The sequence below is a fragment of the Ursus americanus genome, chromosome 9 (assembly GCF_024610735.1).
Source record: "Ursus americanus isolate L20-20 chromosome 9, mUrsAme1.1.p, whole genome shotgun sequence".
Taxonomy (NCBI): Eukaryota; Metazoa; Chordata; class Mammalia; order Carnivora; family Ursidae; genus Ursus; species Ursus americanus.
In genome coordinates, this window is record NC_142135.1 from 63,192,115 (window position 1) to 63,210,246 (window position 18,132).

General features: G+C 34.0%; 1 protein-coding gene across 1 annotated transcript in view; it reads left to right on the forward strand.

The window, feature by feature from the left end:
* VCPIP1 (valosin containing protein interacting protein 1) overlaps positions 1-17,684 on the forward strand; it is a 32,280-nt gene extending 14,596 nt beyond the window's left edge. The window contains exon 3 of the mRNA XM_045788998.2: positions 10,636-17,684. Within this exon, the coding sequence (XP_045644954.2) occupies positions 10,636-11,507 (872 nt within the window). The 3' untranslated portion in view covers positions 11,508-17,684. The remainder of the gene's footprint in view (positions 1-10,635) is intronic.
* Positions 17,685-18,132: the final 448 nt, after the last annotated feature.

Below are 18,132 nucleotides of genomic sequence, written 5' to 3' on the forward strand. Positions count from 1 at the left end.
CTTCTTTGATCCTATTTCCCTCCCCCCCTCTTCCGCCTCTCCCCCTCCTCCCCTTCCTTCCTTCCTTCCTTCCTTCCTTCCTTCCTTCCTTCCTTCCTTCCTAAGACAGGATTCTTGAAGCATAATTTGCATACAGTAAAATTCACCCTTTGTAAGTATAAAGGTATATGAATTTTGACAAACATATACAGCCATGTATCCATCACCACAATCAAGATATGGAATATTGCCATCATTCCAAAAAGGTGCCTTGTGCTCCTTTCTTTAATCCCTTACTCCTACCCCTAGGCCTTGACAACCACTGATTTTGTTGTCTCTTCGTTTGCCTTTTTCATATCACCATATAAGTGGATTAATACAACCTTTTGTGTCTGGCATCTTTGATTTAGCACAGGGGTTGGCAAACTACTGCCTGGGGGCCATATCAGGCCTGCTGCCCCTGTGTATATAAAGTTTTCTCAGAACACAGCAAAAAAAACCCACAAAAAAACAACCACAGCCACACTCATGTTTACCTCTTGTCTATGGCTGCTTTCACACTACAGTGGCAGAATTGAATAGTTGTGGCAGAGACTATATGTCTGAAAACCTAAAGTATTTACTGTGTTGCTCCATTACAGAAAAAATTTGCCAATTTCTGTTTTACCTTAATGCTTTTGAGATTCGTCTATCTGGTTGCATGTATTAGTTTATTCTCTCATACAGCTTAGTAGTATTCCATTATATGGATGTGGCACATTTTTGAACATCTATAACCGACTGAAGGACATTTGTGTGATTCAGTTTTGGGCTTCTATGGATAGGGCCACTATAAGCATTTGTGTATAGGTCTTTGTGTGTGGACATATGTTTCACTTACCTTTTGTAAATACCTAGGAGTGGGATTGCTGAGTCATATGGTAAGTATATGCTTATCTTTATGAGAAACTTCCAAACCATTTTCCAAAGTAGCTGGACCATTTTGTATTCCTTAGTACTGTATTGGAGTTCCAGTTGCTCGGCTCTTTACCAGTACTTGGTAGCTTCAGTTTCTGTTTTTAAAACTATTTTAATAGGTTTATAGTACTATCTCGTAGTGGTTTTAATTTGTATTTCCCTAATAACTAAAGATGTTGAGCATCTTCTCATGTGCTTATTTGCCTCCTACTTCTTTTGCTCATTTTTAAATTGGTTTGAATCTTCTTTTTAGTTGGGTTTTGAGAGTTCTTTATATATTCTGGCCACACATCATTTATCAGGTAAGTGTTTTGCAAATATTTTCTCCCAGTTTGTAATTTGTCTTTTCATTCTCTTAACAGTATCTTCTGAAGATAAGAGATTTCTAATTTTGATAACCAATTTAACACTTTTTTTCTTTTATACTTTTTGTGCCCTATCTAAAGAATCTTTACCTAATCAGAGGTGACAGAAATTTTCTTCTTTGTTTTCTTCTAGCAGTTTTATAGCTTTAGGTTTTATATTTAGGTTTATGATCTATTTCAAGTTGATATTTTTGTATGTTGCAAGGTATGAGTTGAGGTTTATTTTTTTATGTATGGATATCCAATTGTTCCAGCACCGTTTATTGAAAAAAGTATACCTTATCCATTGAATTATTTTGGTACCTTCATCAAAAATCAATTGACCATGAATCATACGATTGAAAAGGGCGAATTATATGCAAAATATAGCATCAGTAAAATTATTTTTTAAAAAATTAATTGACTTTATACATGTGGGTCTATTTTTAGAAACTGTTTTCTGATTTGTTGATCTTTGTCTCTCCTTTCACCAATGCCTCATCTTGATTAAAGTATTATTATAGTAATTCTTGAAATCAGTTAGTATGAGTCTTCCATCTTCTTTTTTTTTCTATTTTTTTTAAAGTTTTTATTTAAATTCCAGTTAGTTAACATACAGTGTTAGTTTCAGGTGTACAATATAGTGATTCAACAATTTTCATGCAATGTTTGGTGCTCATCACAAGCGTACTCCTTAATTCCTATCATCTATTTAACCCATTCCCCTACCTACCACCCCTCTGGTAACCATTAGTTTACTCTCTACAGTTAAGGGTCTGTTTCTTGGTTTGCCTCTCTCTCTCTCTCTCCCTCTCCCTCTCCGTCTCTCTCCCTTCCTTCCCCTTTTTTTCCCTCTTTGCTCATTTGTTTTGTTTCTTAAATTCCACATGAGTAAAATCAAATGGTAATCATTGTTCTCTACCTTATTTCACTTAGCATAATTCTCTGTAGCTCCGTCCATGTTGTTGCAAACATCTTTATTCTTTTCCAAAAATTTTTTTTGGGTATTCTAGGTGCTTTGCTTATCCATATAAATTTTAGAATCCGCTTGTCAGTTTCTACAAAAGAGTCTGCTGGGATTTTTATTGTGATGTATTGACTCTGTAGATCAAATTGAGGATAAATGATATTTTTACAACATTGAATCTTCAGATTCATGAAAATATTGTATTTCTCCATTTAAGTGTTCTTTAATTTCTCATCAAAATTTTGTAATTTTCAGCATATGATTCTTACATATCCTTTGTTAGATTCATACCTAAATATTTCATGTTTTGGGAATGCTGTTGTAAAAGATGCTTTTTTAAAATTCCAATTTCCTGGGGCACCTGGGTGCTGTAGTTGGTTAAGCACTGGACTCTTAGCTTTGGCTCAGGTCATGATCTCAGCTCAGGGTAGTGAGATCGAGCCCCATGTCGGCCCCTGCACTCAGCACTAAGTCTGCTTAGGACTTTTTCTCTCTCTTTCTCTGCCCCTCCCCATCCCCACACTGTCTCTCCCCCTAGCTCTTCTCTCTCTCAAATAAATAAATGTTTTTTAAAAAATTCCAACTTCTTTTGTTCTTTGCTAGTGCTTAGAAAATAAGATTGTTTTTTAAATGTTAAAAAAAAATTTTTTTTAAAGATTTTATTTATTCATTTGAGAGAGATTGAGAGCAAGAGAGTTCACAGAGGGAGAGGGAGAAGCAAACTCGCAGCTGAGTGGAGAGCCCAATGCAGGGCTCGATCCCAGGATCCTGAGACCATGACCTGAGCTGAACGCAGACGCTCAACTGACTGAGTCATGCAGATGCCCCAAGATTGGTTTTTATAAGTTGACTTTGTATCCTGTGACCTTGCTAAATGTACATATTCTAGTAGCTTTTTAGCAGATTCTGTGGGATTGTCTAAGTAGGTCATCCTGTCTTTTGCAAATAAAAGTTTTATTTCTTCCTTTTCAGTCAGTATGCCTCGTAGTTCTTTCTCTTGCCTTATTGCAGTGGCTCTAAGTTCATTGCTGAATAGGTATGGTGAGAGCAGACATCCTTGCCTTGTTCCTGAAAGCAATTCAGCCTGTAGGTTTTTCAGAAATGCCCTTTATCAGGTTGAGTATATGCCTCCCTTCTATTGATAGTTTACTGAGAGTTTATATTTTGCATGGATGTTGAATTTTATCAGGTGCTCTCTTCTGCATCTATTGAAATGATCTTATGGCTTTTCTATTTAGTTTATTGGTAGGGTGAATTACATTGACTGATTTTTGGATATTGAACCAACTTTGCATGCTGGATTCAAATCGCTAATATTTTGTTGAGTGTTTTGCAGCTGTGTTCCTGGGGCATAATGGTATGTAGTTTTCTTATAATGACTACTTAATCAGGGTAATGTTGGCTTCATAAAATAGAGTTGGGAAGTGTTTGCTCCTCTTCTGATTTCTGGTAGATTTTGTAATAGTTTGATACAGTTATTTCTTTCTTTCTTTCTTTCTTTCTTTCTTTCTTTCTTTCTTTCTTTCTTTCTTTCTTTCTTTCTTTCTTTCTTTCTTTTTAAGATTTTATTTATTTATTTGACAGAGAGAGAGACAGCCAGTGAGAGAGGGAACACAAGCAGGGGGAGTGGGAGAGGAAGAAGCAGGCTCCCAGCAGAGGAGCCTGATGCGGGGCTTGATCCCAGGACTCTGGGATTACACCCTGAGCCGAAGGCAGAGGCTTAAGGACTGAGCCACCCAGGCGCCCCAGTTATTTCTTTCTTAACTGGTAGAATCCACCAGTGAAGCCATCTGTGCTTGGAGTTATCTTTGCTGGACAGTTTTTAGCTATGAATTTAATTTCTTTAATAGAATCTTCTTAAGGTTTATGTCTTTTTTCTTGACTAAGCCTTGTTAGTTTTGTCTTTCAAGAAATCTGTCCATTTCATCCAAGTTAATAATTTTATTGGCATAAAATTGTTCATAATATTCCCTTCCTGTCCATGTAATATCTGTAAAGTCTGTAGCTCTTTCATTTCTGATAGGGGCAACTTGTGCCTCTCTTGTTTTGCTGACCAATCCAGCTAATGGTTTATCAGTTTTATTGATCTTTTCAAAGAAACAGCATTTATATTCACAGGTTTTCTCTGTTGTTTTCTGATTTCAGTTTCATTGATTTTGCTTTTACATTTATTTTTTCCTTCTTTATGCTTGCTTTGGGTTTAATTTGCCCTTTCCTTTCTAGTTTCTTTATGTAGAAGCTTTGATTATTATTTATAAATTTTTGTTTTCTAGGGGTGCCTGGGTGGCTCAGTCGTTAAGTGTCTGCCTTCAGCCCAGAGCGTGATCCCAGAGTCTTGGGATCGAGCCCTGCATCGGGCTCCCTGCTCCGCTGGGAGCCTGCTTCTTCCTCTCCCATTCCCCCTGCTTGTGTTCCCCTTCTCACTGGCTGTCTCTCTGTCAAATAAATAAATAAAATCTTTAAATAAATAAATACATAAATAAGTAAATAAATAAATTTTTATTTTCTAATAAAAGTATTTAAAGCTATAAATTTCTCTCTGAGCATCCTCCCCCCTCTTATTTTTGCATCCCTTTCTTTTTACTTTCCATTTTCACTTTATTCTACATCCTGAATTATTTTGATATCAGTTAATGATTTTTTAAAAGTTAGTATTTAATTAGGATTAATCGATTAATAGCATTCTCAGCAATTAGGGTAAATATGCACTGTCTTTCATGCAACTGAATGAACTTCCCTTGTTTATTTTTTGTGTGGGAGGGGTAGTTGGTGGGTGGTTGTGGAGATGACTTGATTATTTACTAAATAGTTTCATGTTTTTGATTTGAAATTATTTTTAAAATGTTAGCTGTAATGCTAAGACAGTTTAATGGGGAAAGAATTGATTTTTTTCAACAAATGGTTTTGGAACAACTGGATATTTACATACAAAAGAATGAGGTTTTTACTTCTGCCTCACACCAAATTAAAAATCAGCTCAAAATGTATCCAGCACCTAAATATAGGAGTTAATATTAGAAAACTTGTAGAAAAAGACATAGGCATAAAACTTCTTGACTTTGGCTTTGGCAAATCCTTCTTAGATATAACACCAAAAGTGCAAGCAACAAAAGAAAAAAGTAGATAAAAACCAAATTTTTGTGCTGTAAAGTACACCATCAAAAAAGTGAAAAGATGGGCACGTGGGTGGCTCAGTTGGGTAAGCATCTAACTCTTGATTTCAGCTTGGGTCATGATCTCAGGGTTGTGTGTTTGAGCCCCACATCAGGCTCTGCACTGGACAAGGAGCCTGCTTAAGATTCTCTGTCTCTCCCCTGCTCTCTCTCATGCTCTCTCTTTCTTTTTCTCTTAAAAAAAAAAAAAAAGTGAAAAGACTGCCCACAGAATGAGAGAAAATTTTTGCAAATTATGTATCTGATAATAGATTTGTATCTAAAATATAAAGAACTCAGGGCACCTGGGTGGCTCAGTCAGTTAAGTGTCTGCCCCCTGGCTCTGGTCATGATCCCAGGGCATGACCGAACCCTGTATCAGGCTCCCTGCTCAGTGGGGAGTCTGCTTTTCCTTCTCCCTCTGCTCCTCTCCACTGCTGTGTACTCTCACTCTCTCAAATAAATAAATAAATAAATAAAATGTTAAAAAAAAATAAAATATAAAGAACTCATCAATAAAAAGGCAAATAACCCAATTAAAAAAATGGGCAAAAGATCTGAATAGACATTTCTCCAAAGAAAATATACAAACAGCTGTTAAGTACATAAACTGCTGTTTAGATGCTCAGCATCATTAACCATCAGAGAAATGCAAATCAGAATCACAATGACATAGTTCTTCACACTCACTAGAATGGCTATAATCAAAAAGGCAGGTAATAAGAACTGTTGGCAAGGAGATATAGAGAAATTGGAACCCTCATACTGCTGGTAGGAAAGTGAAATGGTGCAGGCACTTGGGAAAACAGTCTGGTAGTTCCTCAAAAGATTTAACACAGGTACAACCCAACAATTCTCCTCTGAGATGTATACCCAAGAGAAATGAAACCTGTCGACACAAAACTTGTACACAAATGTGTCATAGTAGCATTATTCATAATAGTCAAAAGTCAAAACAACCCCAAATTTTCATCAACTGGTGATTGGGTAAGTAAGATTTAGTATATCCATACAATGGAGTATTATTTGGCAATAAAAAGGACTGAAATACTGGTACATACTATATCATGCATGAACCTTGAAAAACTATGCTGCATGAAACAAACCAGTCACAGTAGACCATGTATTATTACTTTTATATGAAATGTCACAGATAGGCATACCTAGAGAGACAGAGAGTAAATCAGTATTGCCTAGGGCTGGGAGTTAGGGTAGTGGGAGGAAATGAGAGTGACTGCTAATGGTTTTGGGTTTCTTTTTGGGGTGATGAAAATGTTCTAAAAGTGATTGTGGTAATGGTTGCACAACATTGTGAATATACTGAAAACCATTCAGCTGTACACTTAACATGAATTTTATGTGAATTATCTCTCAGTAGAACCATTATAGTTCTTTAAATGTTACTGTGTTATTTATCCTTATTAAGAAGTAGTTTAGAGCTCTGAAGTAAGAACATTTGAGATCAAATTTTCGTTCTACCACTTACTCCCTGTGTGACTTCTAAGTCTTAGTTTCTTCATTTGTAAAGTGGGTATTATAATCTCAGGGTTGTTAGCATCAAATAAGACCATGCACATAAAGCAGTTAGCAAAAGGCCTGGTACCTAATAAGTAATTATCTAATGTTTGTTACTATTATTAGAATTTCAGCTGTTATTTGCAGAATAATTGAAATTCTTTTGACTATAACAACCATTTGAAATGGGTCATTGTCAGAAAATTATTTTACTTTTCAAAACACAGTTTCTTCTAATATTTCTGGCAAAGTTTTATCTTTTTTAAATTTCATCTATTCAAGTAATCTCTACACCCGATGTGGGGCTCAAACTCTTGATCCTGAGATTGAGTCCCATGTTCCTCTGACTTAGCCAGCCAGGTGCCCCTCACCTCTTTTGTTTAGGACAGATTCATGAGGCAAATCATTATTATTATTATTATCCTGTGGTCAAAGAATCAAAATATATCACCCCAAAACACATATACCAATATCCTCCAAAACTTGGAACATCTCTTTTTTCAAATCCACCCAACAAACAGATGATTATATCTACATTAGAACAGAAATATTTCCCAATATAACTAGACTATTAATATTCCTATTCTTTATATTTGGAAAGATATTTTAAAGTTCTGTTGCTTAAAATAAAAGTTTCCTTGCAGGTCTTTATACAGAGATAAATGCAGACATGAATGACAAATTTAGTTTTAAAACTTGTATAGCTATCTTTAATTTGTAATGTAGAGTTTTGCTTGTGTTTGAACTTTATGAAAATGGGAATTGAAAATTATGCTATATACATTCTCTGTGATTTGCTTCTTTTATGCAGCACTTTTTCAGATTCATTCATGTTGATGGGTTCAACTACCATTCATTTTCACTACTGCATAGTATTCTGTTTTATCATTTTAATATTATTCATCCATTGTTCTCCTGATGCATTTCTGGGGTTTTTTTGATGTAAGGAAGAGTGTAGCTCTAAATATTAGTATACTTATTTTTTGGTGTATATGTGTGATGGAACTGTTGATATGTGATACAGGAATTTTAATACACTTTGATTCATAAAATTCAAAAGATTATATAAGTTATATAAAACCTAAATGATTATGCTTAAAGGGAGCACACCCGTAAAGTATTTGCATTGGTTTTTTAATACATATTTAAAATGTTTTTAATAATGTAAAAGGTCTAGAAACTATAGAAATGGGAAACATCACCTATAATTTTTTAAATATTGGTCTTTACATACATGTTTTGGCCTGATTGTAATTACAGTGCTTAGATGTTTCCTGCTATTCATGCACATTTTACTACATATATATGAAGCATCATACATTTCTTATTTATATCAGTTCTTAATAGCTGCATATTACTTCCATCAGGTGGATAGACCATAATTTTCTTAGCCATTCTCTTCTTGTTGAAAGCTTACTTAGATTGTTTCCAGTGTTTCATTGTGAATAATACTGTGATGTGTGGGACTATGATTCTTTCCAGGGATGACCAAGGGAAAGCATCACAGTAGCAGTCTGGAAACAATTACAAAACTTTTTGATCTAATATAGGAACTAAAACTATTGACTGTCGGATTTATATTAGGCACTCTGTGGCATGCTTTGTGTGTTTTCTCATTTAATCCTCAAATAATCAGTGAAGTGAGTAGTATACTCATCATTATACTTACCTGATTGTATTATAATGATCTGTTTGTACTTGTCTCCTAAGAATTACATTTTATTTGAATCTTCAGGGTTTATTTTAGTTCCTGGCACATAGTGAGACTCCATAGGTGTTATCTATTGAAATGAATGTTTGAGAGTTTTGCCTAGTCATCCCTGGACTTAATCAGTCAAAATTCTCTTCCTTGCTACCTTTGTTTCTTGAGCCAAGTTTTATTTTTCCACATCTGCCTGGCAAAACCTTTTGTCTATAATGCTTCTGAAGATAGACTGGAATTGTGTGTGGATGCTGCAGGACATTTCCCCATCGGTCCTGATGTTGAAGGTTTAAAGAGGCTGTAAGTCAGGTTCAAGCAGAGGCTACTACAAGAAGTAGAGAATCAAGTCCCTCACATGGGCTATTTACAGATCTCCGAGGTAGGGGATTGGTAATAAGACGATTCCAGGGTTGTGGCCTAAAGACACTATTGAGACCACATCTCTGATTTTAAGTTTTGTCTGTCTCTTTTTTGTCAGTTACCTATGCCAAAAATATTCTACCAAGAGGAAATTCTGGGTGGATTTGTATTAATGGGTACTTACCGCTGAAATGAATGTTAATTTAAAATTACCGTATGTTATTTATTCATTTGCAGTTTAGTTCTTTCTCTGATTATTTGGAATATTCACAGTGAGATACACTAGAACCACTCTGTAGCTTTTTTTAGAAGAGGGCGGAAGAACTATTGTTAATAACCTACAAAACTGGACACTACCTTAATGCCCACTAAGCATTCCAAAGTTCACTCATCCTCCACCTCTGTATTTGTATAGCACTAACAATTTCATTCATTTTTAACTTTTTAACATTTTTAACCAGTTTGCTTTTGCCTTTATATTTTGCCATAAACAAACCCATTTGCACCAAGTATTATTAAGAGTTCTCTACTTCATAGGTTCTATGCTAGGCATTGACCCTACTTACAAAAAATAAAAATAAGAGTTCTCTACTTCATCTTTCTTTTGTTGTTAGCATAGAAAATCTTTGGTTTTATAAAATTTGAAAACCCCTATTTTTGCATACTTGGAGTATACTTCAAGAAACAAATTTAAAATGTAAAGATATTGGATAGTTTAAAACACAAAATTTACTTACACCCAAGCTAGAAAAAGTATAAAATTTTGGAATACCAGATAGTGAGACCAAGCTCCTCAACTAGAAAATAGAAGCCTTCTTTCAAGTTCTTCCATTGCTACATTAGTTGACTATGAGAAGTAAATTAAATTGCAGGGGCCACTTGAGGAGCATCAAAATAAGCCAGGCTTATTTTGGTGGTTGTGATTTACCAGAGAAGAATAAAAGGTGTAACATGAAATACAACTTCTTCAGAGGAATTGAATTAAACAAGATCTTTTTCATTTATTGTGACCAAGTGTCCTTTCTTACAGTTATACCAAAGACACAGTGCATCTTTAGCTTTCCTAAATATGCCCTCATAATTACTTCTTTAACTATGGGATATCTTATTTTGAAAGTTCACTATCCTTTATATTTGTGAAAGATATATACCTAAGGTACACTGAGAAAACCACTTTTATTGTATTCTGTAATTCAGTAGCATTATTTATGATTTTTAATTTTAATTCACACTGTGCAGCATATCTGTGCAACATTTTGCCCTTACGGGTATTTTTGCAAAGTTTTAAATTTGACTTAGTAAATGAAAGTATATTTTCTTATTGCTTTACTGCAAGCAGTTGTTTTTCTAACACTGTTGCTAGTGTTTTCTCATAGCTTAGCTGTTTGTTTGAAGCCCTTTCCCTAACTTTGTAAAAGGTTAATGATATTTGTAAAAAGAAAAAAAAATTTCCTGGGGAACTTCAGTAAGGTCTGTCGTGATATTTTTTAAATAGTATTAAATTCTATTAATAAATATCATAAATTATTTTTGTTAATTAGTTTTGTTTTCAGAACTGTGATCTGGATATTGTTGAAAATTCACTATTTCAACTATAATTGTCTTTATACTTTTTAAGTAAGATTTTAATATATTAAATATTTTTTTTCCCCTTCTTAGGTATGGCTGATGGCAAGCATTGTACTTTTCCACATCTGCCTGGCAAAACCTTTGTCTATAATGCTTCTGAAGATAGACTGGAATTGTGTGTGGATGCTGCAGGACATTTCCCCATCGGTCCTGATGTTGAAGATTTAGTTAAAGAGGCTGTAAGTCAGGTTCGAGCAGAGGCTACTACAAGAAGCAGAGAATCAAGTCCCTCACATGGGCTATTAAAACTAGGTAGTGGTGGAGTAGTGAAAAAGAAATCTGAGCAGCTTCATAATGTAACTGCCTTTCAGGGAAAAGGGCATTCTCTAGGAACTGCATCTAGTAACCCACACCTTGATTCAAGAGCTAGGGAAGCCCCAGTTGTAAGGAAGCATAACACAGGGACAGACTTTAGTAGTAGTTCCATTAAAATAGAGCCTTCTGTATTCACAACTGCTCCTAGTAATAGTGAGCTTATTCGAATAGCTCCTGGAGTAGTTACAATGAGAGACAGCAGGCAGCTTGATCCTGATTTGGTTGAGGCCCAGCGAAAAAAATTGCAGGAAATGGTTTCTTCTATCCAGGCTTCGATGGACAAGCATTTGCGGGATCAAAGTACAGAGCAGTCACCGTCTGATCTTCCTCAAAGGAAAGTAGAAGTTGTGAGTTCTTCTGTGAAGTCCGGGAGTCTTCAGACTGGCTTACCTGAATCTTTTTCTTTAACTGGTGGCACTGAAAATTTGAATACAGAAACAACTGATAGCTGTGTGGCAGAGGCACTGGGAGCAGCATTTGCCACAAGGTCAAAAGCACAAAAGGGAAATTCAGTGGAGGAGCCTGAAGAGATGGATAGTCAAGATGCTGAGATGACAAACACAACTGAGCCAATGGATCACTCTTGATTTAATTAGAGGCTAATAAAGGCAGAATGTTTATTGTGAATATGTAACATTTGTTGGCTGGGCCACATAACTTGATTAGTCATAAAAAATCTTGTACGTATATAATTCAAAGATTATATCTTGTTATTCAGTGCATGACAGCAAGTGTGTGATTGGCAATAGCTTTTAATATACTGCTGCCCAGGCTGGCTCTGAATTCCTATAAATTAGTTATTAGATCTGCTGAGATGAGTTTCTTCCATATATGTGGTTCATTGGAAGTTTTTTGTAATTTTAATTCCATGAAAGTCTTAATGTTTCAAACATGAAAATTCTCTTGCTAATGTTTGATTTTCTGAAAAGGCTAGAACTGGGGGGGGGGGGATGAGATTTTGCTAATATTGATGTCATCAAGGTAACCATTCCACATATTTATTAGAGTGTCAAAAGATTTATGTAAATTTGAAGGTTATCAGAACTAAATTGTATCTTAAAATTCATAGAAGGATTTATTAGATACTGGGATCCTGACATTTCCGTGAACGTAAACACATTCATAGAGATATGTATTCTTGGTGAAAATATCTTGAGAATAGAGTGTAATAACATTTTGCTGATTTGAGCAAGGCTGGGGGAAAATATCTATTCTAGAATGATAAAGTCAATGTGATTCAGTAATGTTGCTGTCTGAGCCAACACAGCCAATTGTGTGCTCTGTTGTTAATAATATGTTACCATTATTTTTTTAATCCTGGCCTGGTCAAGAACCACTGAATTTTTTTTCTTTAATCTTGCAGAAAAGTTGATTGCAAAGTGTGGTAGAAAATATAAAAATAATGGTAGCAGTAGTTAATCTCTAATTTTCAGAGTCTGTCAGATTCACAGAGAATTTATATATAAGAATTTATCTTTATGAATGAGTTACATTGTTCTACGATTTTGATCAATGGTATTTAAGCTTGTATATGCTAAGTGTCTTTGAGCCCCTTTGAACCAAAAATGTTTCCTTTTTCCTTAGCATCCATAAGACTTTCTTTATCTGTTGGCTTCACTTGGATTTGGATGCAAATTTTACTGCATCAGACCCTAATCAACTGGGCATTTGCTTAAATAGTGTATTCATCAAATCTTTAGTGCCAGTTTCCTCAAAAAGCAGCTTTCATGCTTATTATCTTAAAGACAAAGAATGTTTATCCTGAGATTGGTATTGCACTATTTTATCCTGTTCTGCAAATCTGTATTCTGAAATGTACATTTCAATCCATCTTTTTCTTTGTTCACTGAAATTAAGTTGAATGGATGAAAGACAAAATGTATGTTAATACAATCTCTTATCTAGAGCATTCAAAGCCTGGCTGTCTCTGTTTGCACATGTAACAGATGCAGAACTGTGTTTGCAGTCTAAGAAAATGTACTTCAGAAAGTATATTATCAAGTGTTTCAAAATTTCAATCTGTTGATTCATAACGAATATAGACAGTACTTTGACTTGTGTTTCCAAAGGAGGGAGGTTTTGGATTTCTTTCTATGAAAGTATCTCTGACTTAATCCACTTACTAAATGAACTACTCCATTTGAATAAGGAAAGAATGGAGAATTTAGACATTTTGCAGGTGATATCTGAGCAAGATATATATTTGGGTTAGTTTTATCACATTATCACATTTTAAACCATATTTTATCTCAATTCTTCTAAATTTACTTTCAATTATCTTAATATCTAAAGAGCAGGAAAACTTAGGACTTTTATATTGTGCACTAGTTTTGCATAAAGAACTGCAGCTACCAAATAATATTTCTCATTTAGTTAGCGTAGGTGGCTTCTGTGTATTTAACTAAAAATTACAAATACCACTAACCACTATAATTATTTTTGGCTTTTTCAGCCACTGAAACTGGCTTTTTCTTACTAATTCAAATACAGGAATACTGTTTAACAAGCAAATGCACTGCTTCCAGGTAAATTATATAATTACCTTTTCTTTAACAAATATTTTCTTCACCTGTGGCTTGGCATGTTTCGTTAATAACTGACAAATATACTCTCATAGCATATAGTAAATATACCAAATAAATTTTATCTTCCTATTAAATACTTGCCTTTAGTCAAAGTAGAGTGCACTTGTGAACATTAGGAGACGGGCTTTAATCTCTGATAACACTATTAATTTCTCTTGCCACAGCAATGCTATTTAGAAGCCGGTTAGGTATGAATATTATAATAATAGTTTGGGTTCTCCCTTGATACAGAATAAAAGGCTTGATTTTGAGAATGGTCAGATTTCATGAAATTATTTTAAATTTGCTGAAATTTGGTTGGGGTAATAGTAGTTTTTGAAAAGTGGGCCAGGTATCATCTTCACAAAGAATTTTTAGAAACAGTTTAAGTTCTTAATTTTCATCCTTTGTCCTTCCATATGGTTATCATAAGCAAATACATGACTATAGAATTCTTATTTTGTACTACTGCCATTTGTGATTACCACAACTTTGAGTTCAAGCTAGCGATCATAAATCAGTTAAAAAATATTTTTTTAGCCCTAGATGTAACATAACTATAGCTCAGTCTTATAATTCTATTTGTGATGTTTCACTGAAACTTGAAATAAAATTCTAAATTTTTTTCTTCAGTAATCCATTTTATAGGTAATCATACCAAGTTTGAATTGATGACCCAAAGTCCAGGTAGAGTTGAAGGTGATGTATGTCTAGAATATTGGTAATGAGAAACTGGTTGAAACTGAAGAACACAAGACACTGCCAAATATTATGATCTAGAATATAATGAACTCCAAGGGAATGGTTAACTCAGGAACTAGTTAAAGAGCAAGCCCATGGCCTATTTTTTCCCCTTTCACTATGTTTCAAGTATTTTATTGGAAAATGTAAGGATAAAGACCTGAGAAATTTAGCCAATGCTACTGACTGTGAAATTTCCTTTATATCCTCTGATGATTTTTAGTTTGGTTTTTACAATCAAGCCTACTGCTTGCAATTAAGATACAGATCTGAAATGCATCTGTGAATCCCAGCCACAGGTCCTTATTGCCATTATTTTTAAGTATCTAACTTGATTTAAATTGAGCAGACTTTTGCATATGGTCTCTTACCTCAGGGAAGATCACTTGCTAGCAACTCATCTATTACTAATGACAGGTTTTTGAGAATTGTACTGACATCACATGTTAGCTACTAAATGCAAAATTTATAACAGTATTATTTTATGTAGTTGCCTACTAATACTGGCTGCTAGTGAACATTTCTTTAAAAATTTAGAACTCCCTAATAACTAATCTTTAGGTATGAGGTAAACTCATAACTTCTGTCATTAATTATGCTTTGGCCAATATAGTCACAATATCATACTATGTTTATTTTAGAATATCAATACAGTTTTGTTTTTATTTTTCAACAGGAATTTCAATTGGCTCATGCTTAAAATATTGCAGAGTAGATTTTGAGAGTTTCATGGTTCCCAAAACAAGGTTTCCATATTAAGATTTTCATAAAAGCCTTTGCAAAATTGAATTAAACTCCGCTCAGTATGAATTTTAAATGATCTTTTATCACAGCAGTAGTGAGATACATACTCTATGTAAGTTGGGTAGATATATCCTACAGTTCAAGGTTATTATATAATTTAACAAAATTGTACATCCTCAAAGCTCTTCATAATTAATATAAGAAATTAATTTTCAAACCAGAACTATTCACTTGAAAACATACCATAGTAGAATGTTTACTTAAATAACAAAGAGGAGTTACTGTAAGATATATAGTTAACTGTAAGTTCTGCCATTCTTAATAATTCTTCGAGATGCTAAGTGTTTCAATTCATATTTAATGATAATTAAATCGTGGGAATTTTAACATTTGTTCCAAAATAGCAGAAATTGTAAAAATTGTGAATTATTGGAGAAAATGCCATTACTTGTATATCTGACATTTAATTTTTTAAATTATGGAGTCTACATGCTTTTGTAGTATAATATTAATACAATGATTATTCTCTTGTAAAAGAAAAGGAAAACTAGTAAAAAAAAAGTTTTAGTTGATGTTATCTGCTTGTGAGTATCAATTACTTAGTATTAAAATTTGAAGGTATTGCATACTTTTCTTTAGAATGCACAAGTCCCTTCCTGAGCCTTTATGCCTATGGTGGGGCAATAAAAGTCTGAGAAGGTTATCAATATTTTCAGGTTTATTGGACTTTAAGAATTAGTGCCAAGAGCTGGAGAGTCTACTTTTTTGGAGGGAAATACTCTTTAGAAAATGTAAAAATAAGTGGTAATGTAAATATTTAGAAAAATTATATAGCAAGTGCTTTAACTGCTCAATTAAATAGTATAAATGTTCTATCATCCCTAAGGCACTGGCTGTTACCCATTATTTTCTGATTTTGTCGTTGCTGTATATATTACATTTGAGTAATAAATAATTGGTAATAGTGTATTATAACTATATAGTGTTCTACAGCACACCTCACTGTACAGTATTTGAAGTTTTCTTTTATATTAATAAAAACTATAAGTTAATACATACTGATTTTCCCCTCGACTTCTCCACATTAGCTTTTTAAAATAACTTTTATTCTTGAGTTTTCTGGAATTATACTTTAATAATGTAATGCATGAAAATATAGTTTAGTTTTATAAAGGAATTCTTAATGTAATAAAGGTCTTTTTTAAACTTCCTTTAGTGGGACATCATATAGCAACAGGAATGTGCTCCCCTTTACTGTGGTCTCAATGTAAATGAAATGGACTCAATTAGAAAAGAATAAGTAAAATTCCTTTAGACATTTTACATAATTGGGTTATGTAATGCTTACTGAATATTTAAAGACAGACATGTTCTAATAGAGAACTTAGTTTTGTGCTGGTTTTTCAAAAATACTGGTTAGAGATAATGGGATGAAGGGAAATACAGAAAATAGTAATAATTTAACATTTCTGTGGCTTAGCAATCAACATGACTTACATTAACTTTTAAGTTTTAATACATATGCTTAATATCCATTCTGTTAGAGTAGACTTAACTTAGAGCAGAGCCTCAGACACTGGACTCCAAGAACTGAGTCTTGGCACACTGCTTACTGTGTGATCTGTCTGTGCTTCAGTTTCTTCTCTAGTAGGATGATGACATCTACTCCTGGGGTGGTTGTGAGGATTAAATGAGTTAACATATTCACTGATTAGAACAGTGCCTGATATACAATAAACACTTAAATGTTTACTATTACTATTCTTTACATATAAAAATAATTCAATAGAGTTCAGTTGACATTAAAACAGATAAATCCTCATATATAGGGCACACATTATTTAAATAATTTGTTTTATTAGGTTAAAACCCACTTTGTGATATGTAATCAATGAGCTAAAAACAATGGTTTCTATGTTCAAATATTTATGCAAGAGCTTTTATGACCACATGCAATACTGAAAATCTGGAGAACTGACGTCTGTGCTCTGTGACTAACTTGTTCTGTGACCTAAGGCAAGTCATAGAGCCTTTCAAGGCGTCTGTTTCTACTATAACCTTTTGGTTCTTTAGTTGTTACCCCTTGTTCTGCTAATCATGTCATCATGGGCTCACTCACTGTTGGCATAGTGCTGATGGGACAAGTGACATTGGTGTGGGTTCCAAGTAAACGAAACATAATTAGCTTTGCTTTACACTTTGGCTAGCTACACTTGTCCCAAAATTGGACTTGAGGTCTTGTACATGTGTCCCACTGGTCACATACCATATAGTTTGGAACTCTCAAAAACTTCAGTGAATAAAATAAGATAAACATTCTACTTACGACAGTTCAGTATGGATTTTATTTTTATTGACTGGCTTTTTCAGACCCCAGTAACTGCAATTATGACTGCATAGTTGATTGTTTCTAATCATTAAAAATGTATACAGAAAAATCGAAGTCTTTAATTGATTTTCTAAACTATATATGGTACATTGAGGTGAAAAACTTACAGGCTCTTCAAACTTGTACTCTTTCCTTGTTGGAACTAAACCTGTCTTTGGTCCATTTGTCATACCACATAGAACAGAAGGTTGGCTTTTGATCAGTGCCTAGCAAACAGACTAAATGAATGAATGATTCAAGTATAATGTTGATTTAGTCATCCTAGGATTCACAGATCTTCACTTGTAACCCCAGCTCCTCTCCTGAAAAAAAAAAAAAAAAAACAACCCTCTCCCAAAATTCAACACATCCCCTGTTCTAGGAACTGGGGAAACAGTTCTAGATGAGACAAATTCCATGTAGCTTTCAGAGCTACATCCCAATAATGAGGACTAATAAACACATTCATAATAACTATCATGTAGTGACCATTTCTTTATATCCAGACAGTAGGCGAAACACAACATGCAATAATGAGTTTAACCCTCAAAACAATTCTTTGGGGTTGGGTAACATCATTGTTTTCATCTTTCAGGAAACAGGCTCAGGTTGGTTGGTAATTTACCCAAATCCTGGACTTGATAGGTGGTAGAGCTGAATTTAAACCTAGATATTTATGACTCCATAGCCTCCGTTCTTAACCTGAGTGCTACATTTGTAATTTAGCAAAGGAGTAAAATTTGGTGGTCACATAAGTCTTTATAAACATCTATTGTTTTTTTTTAAATAAACATC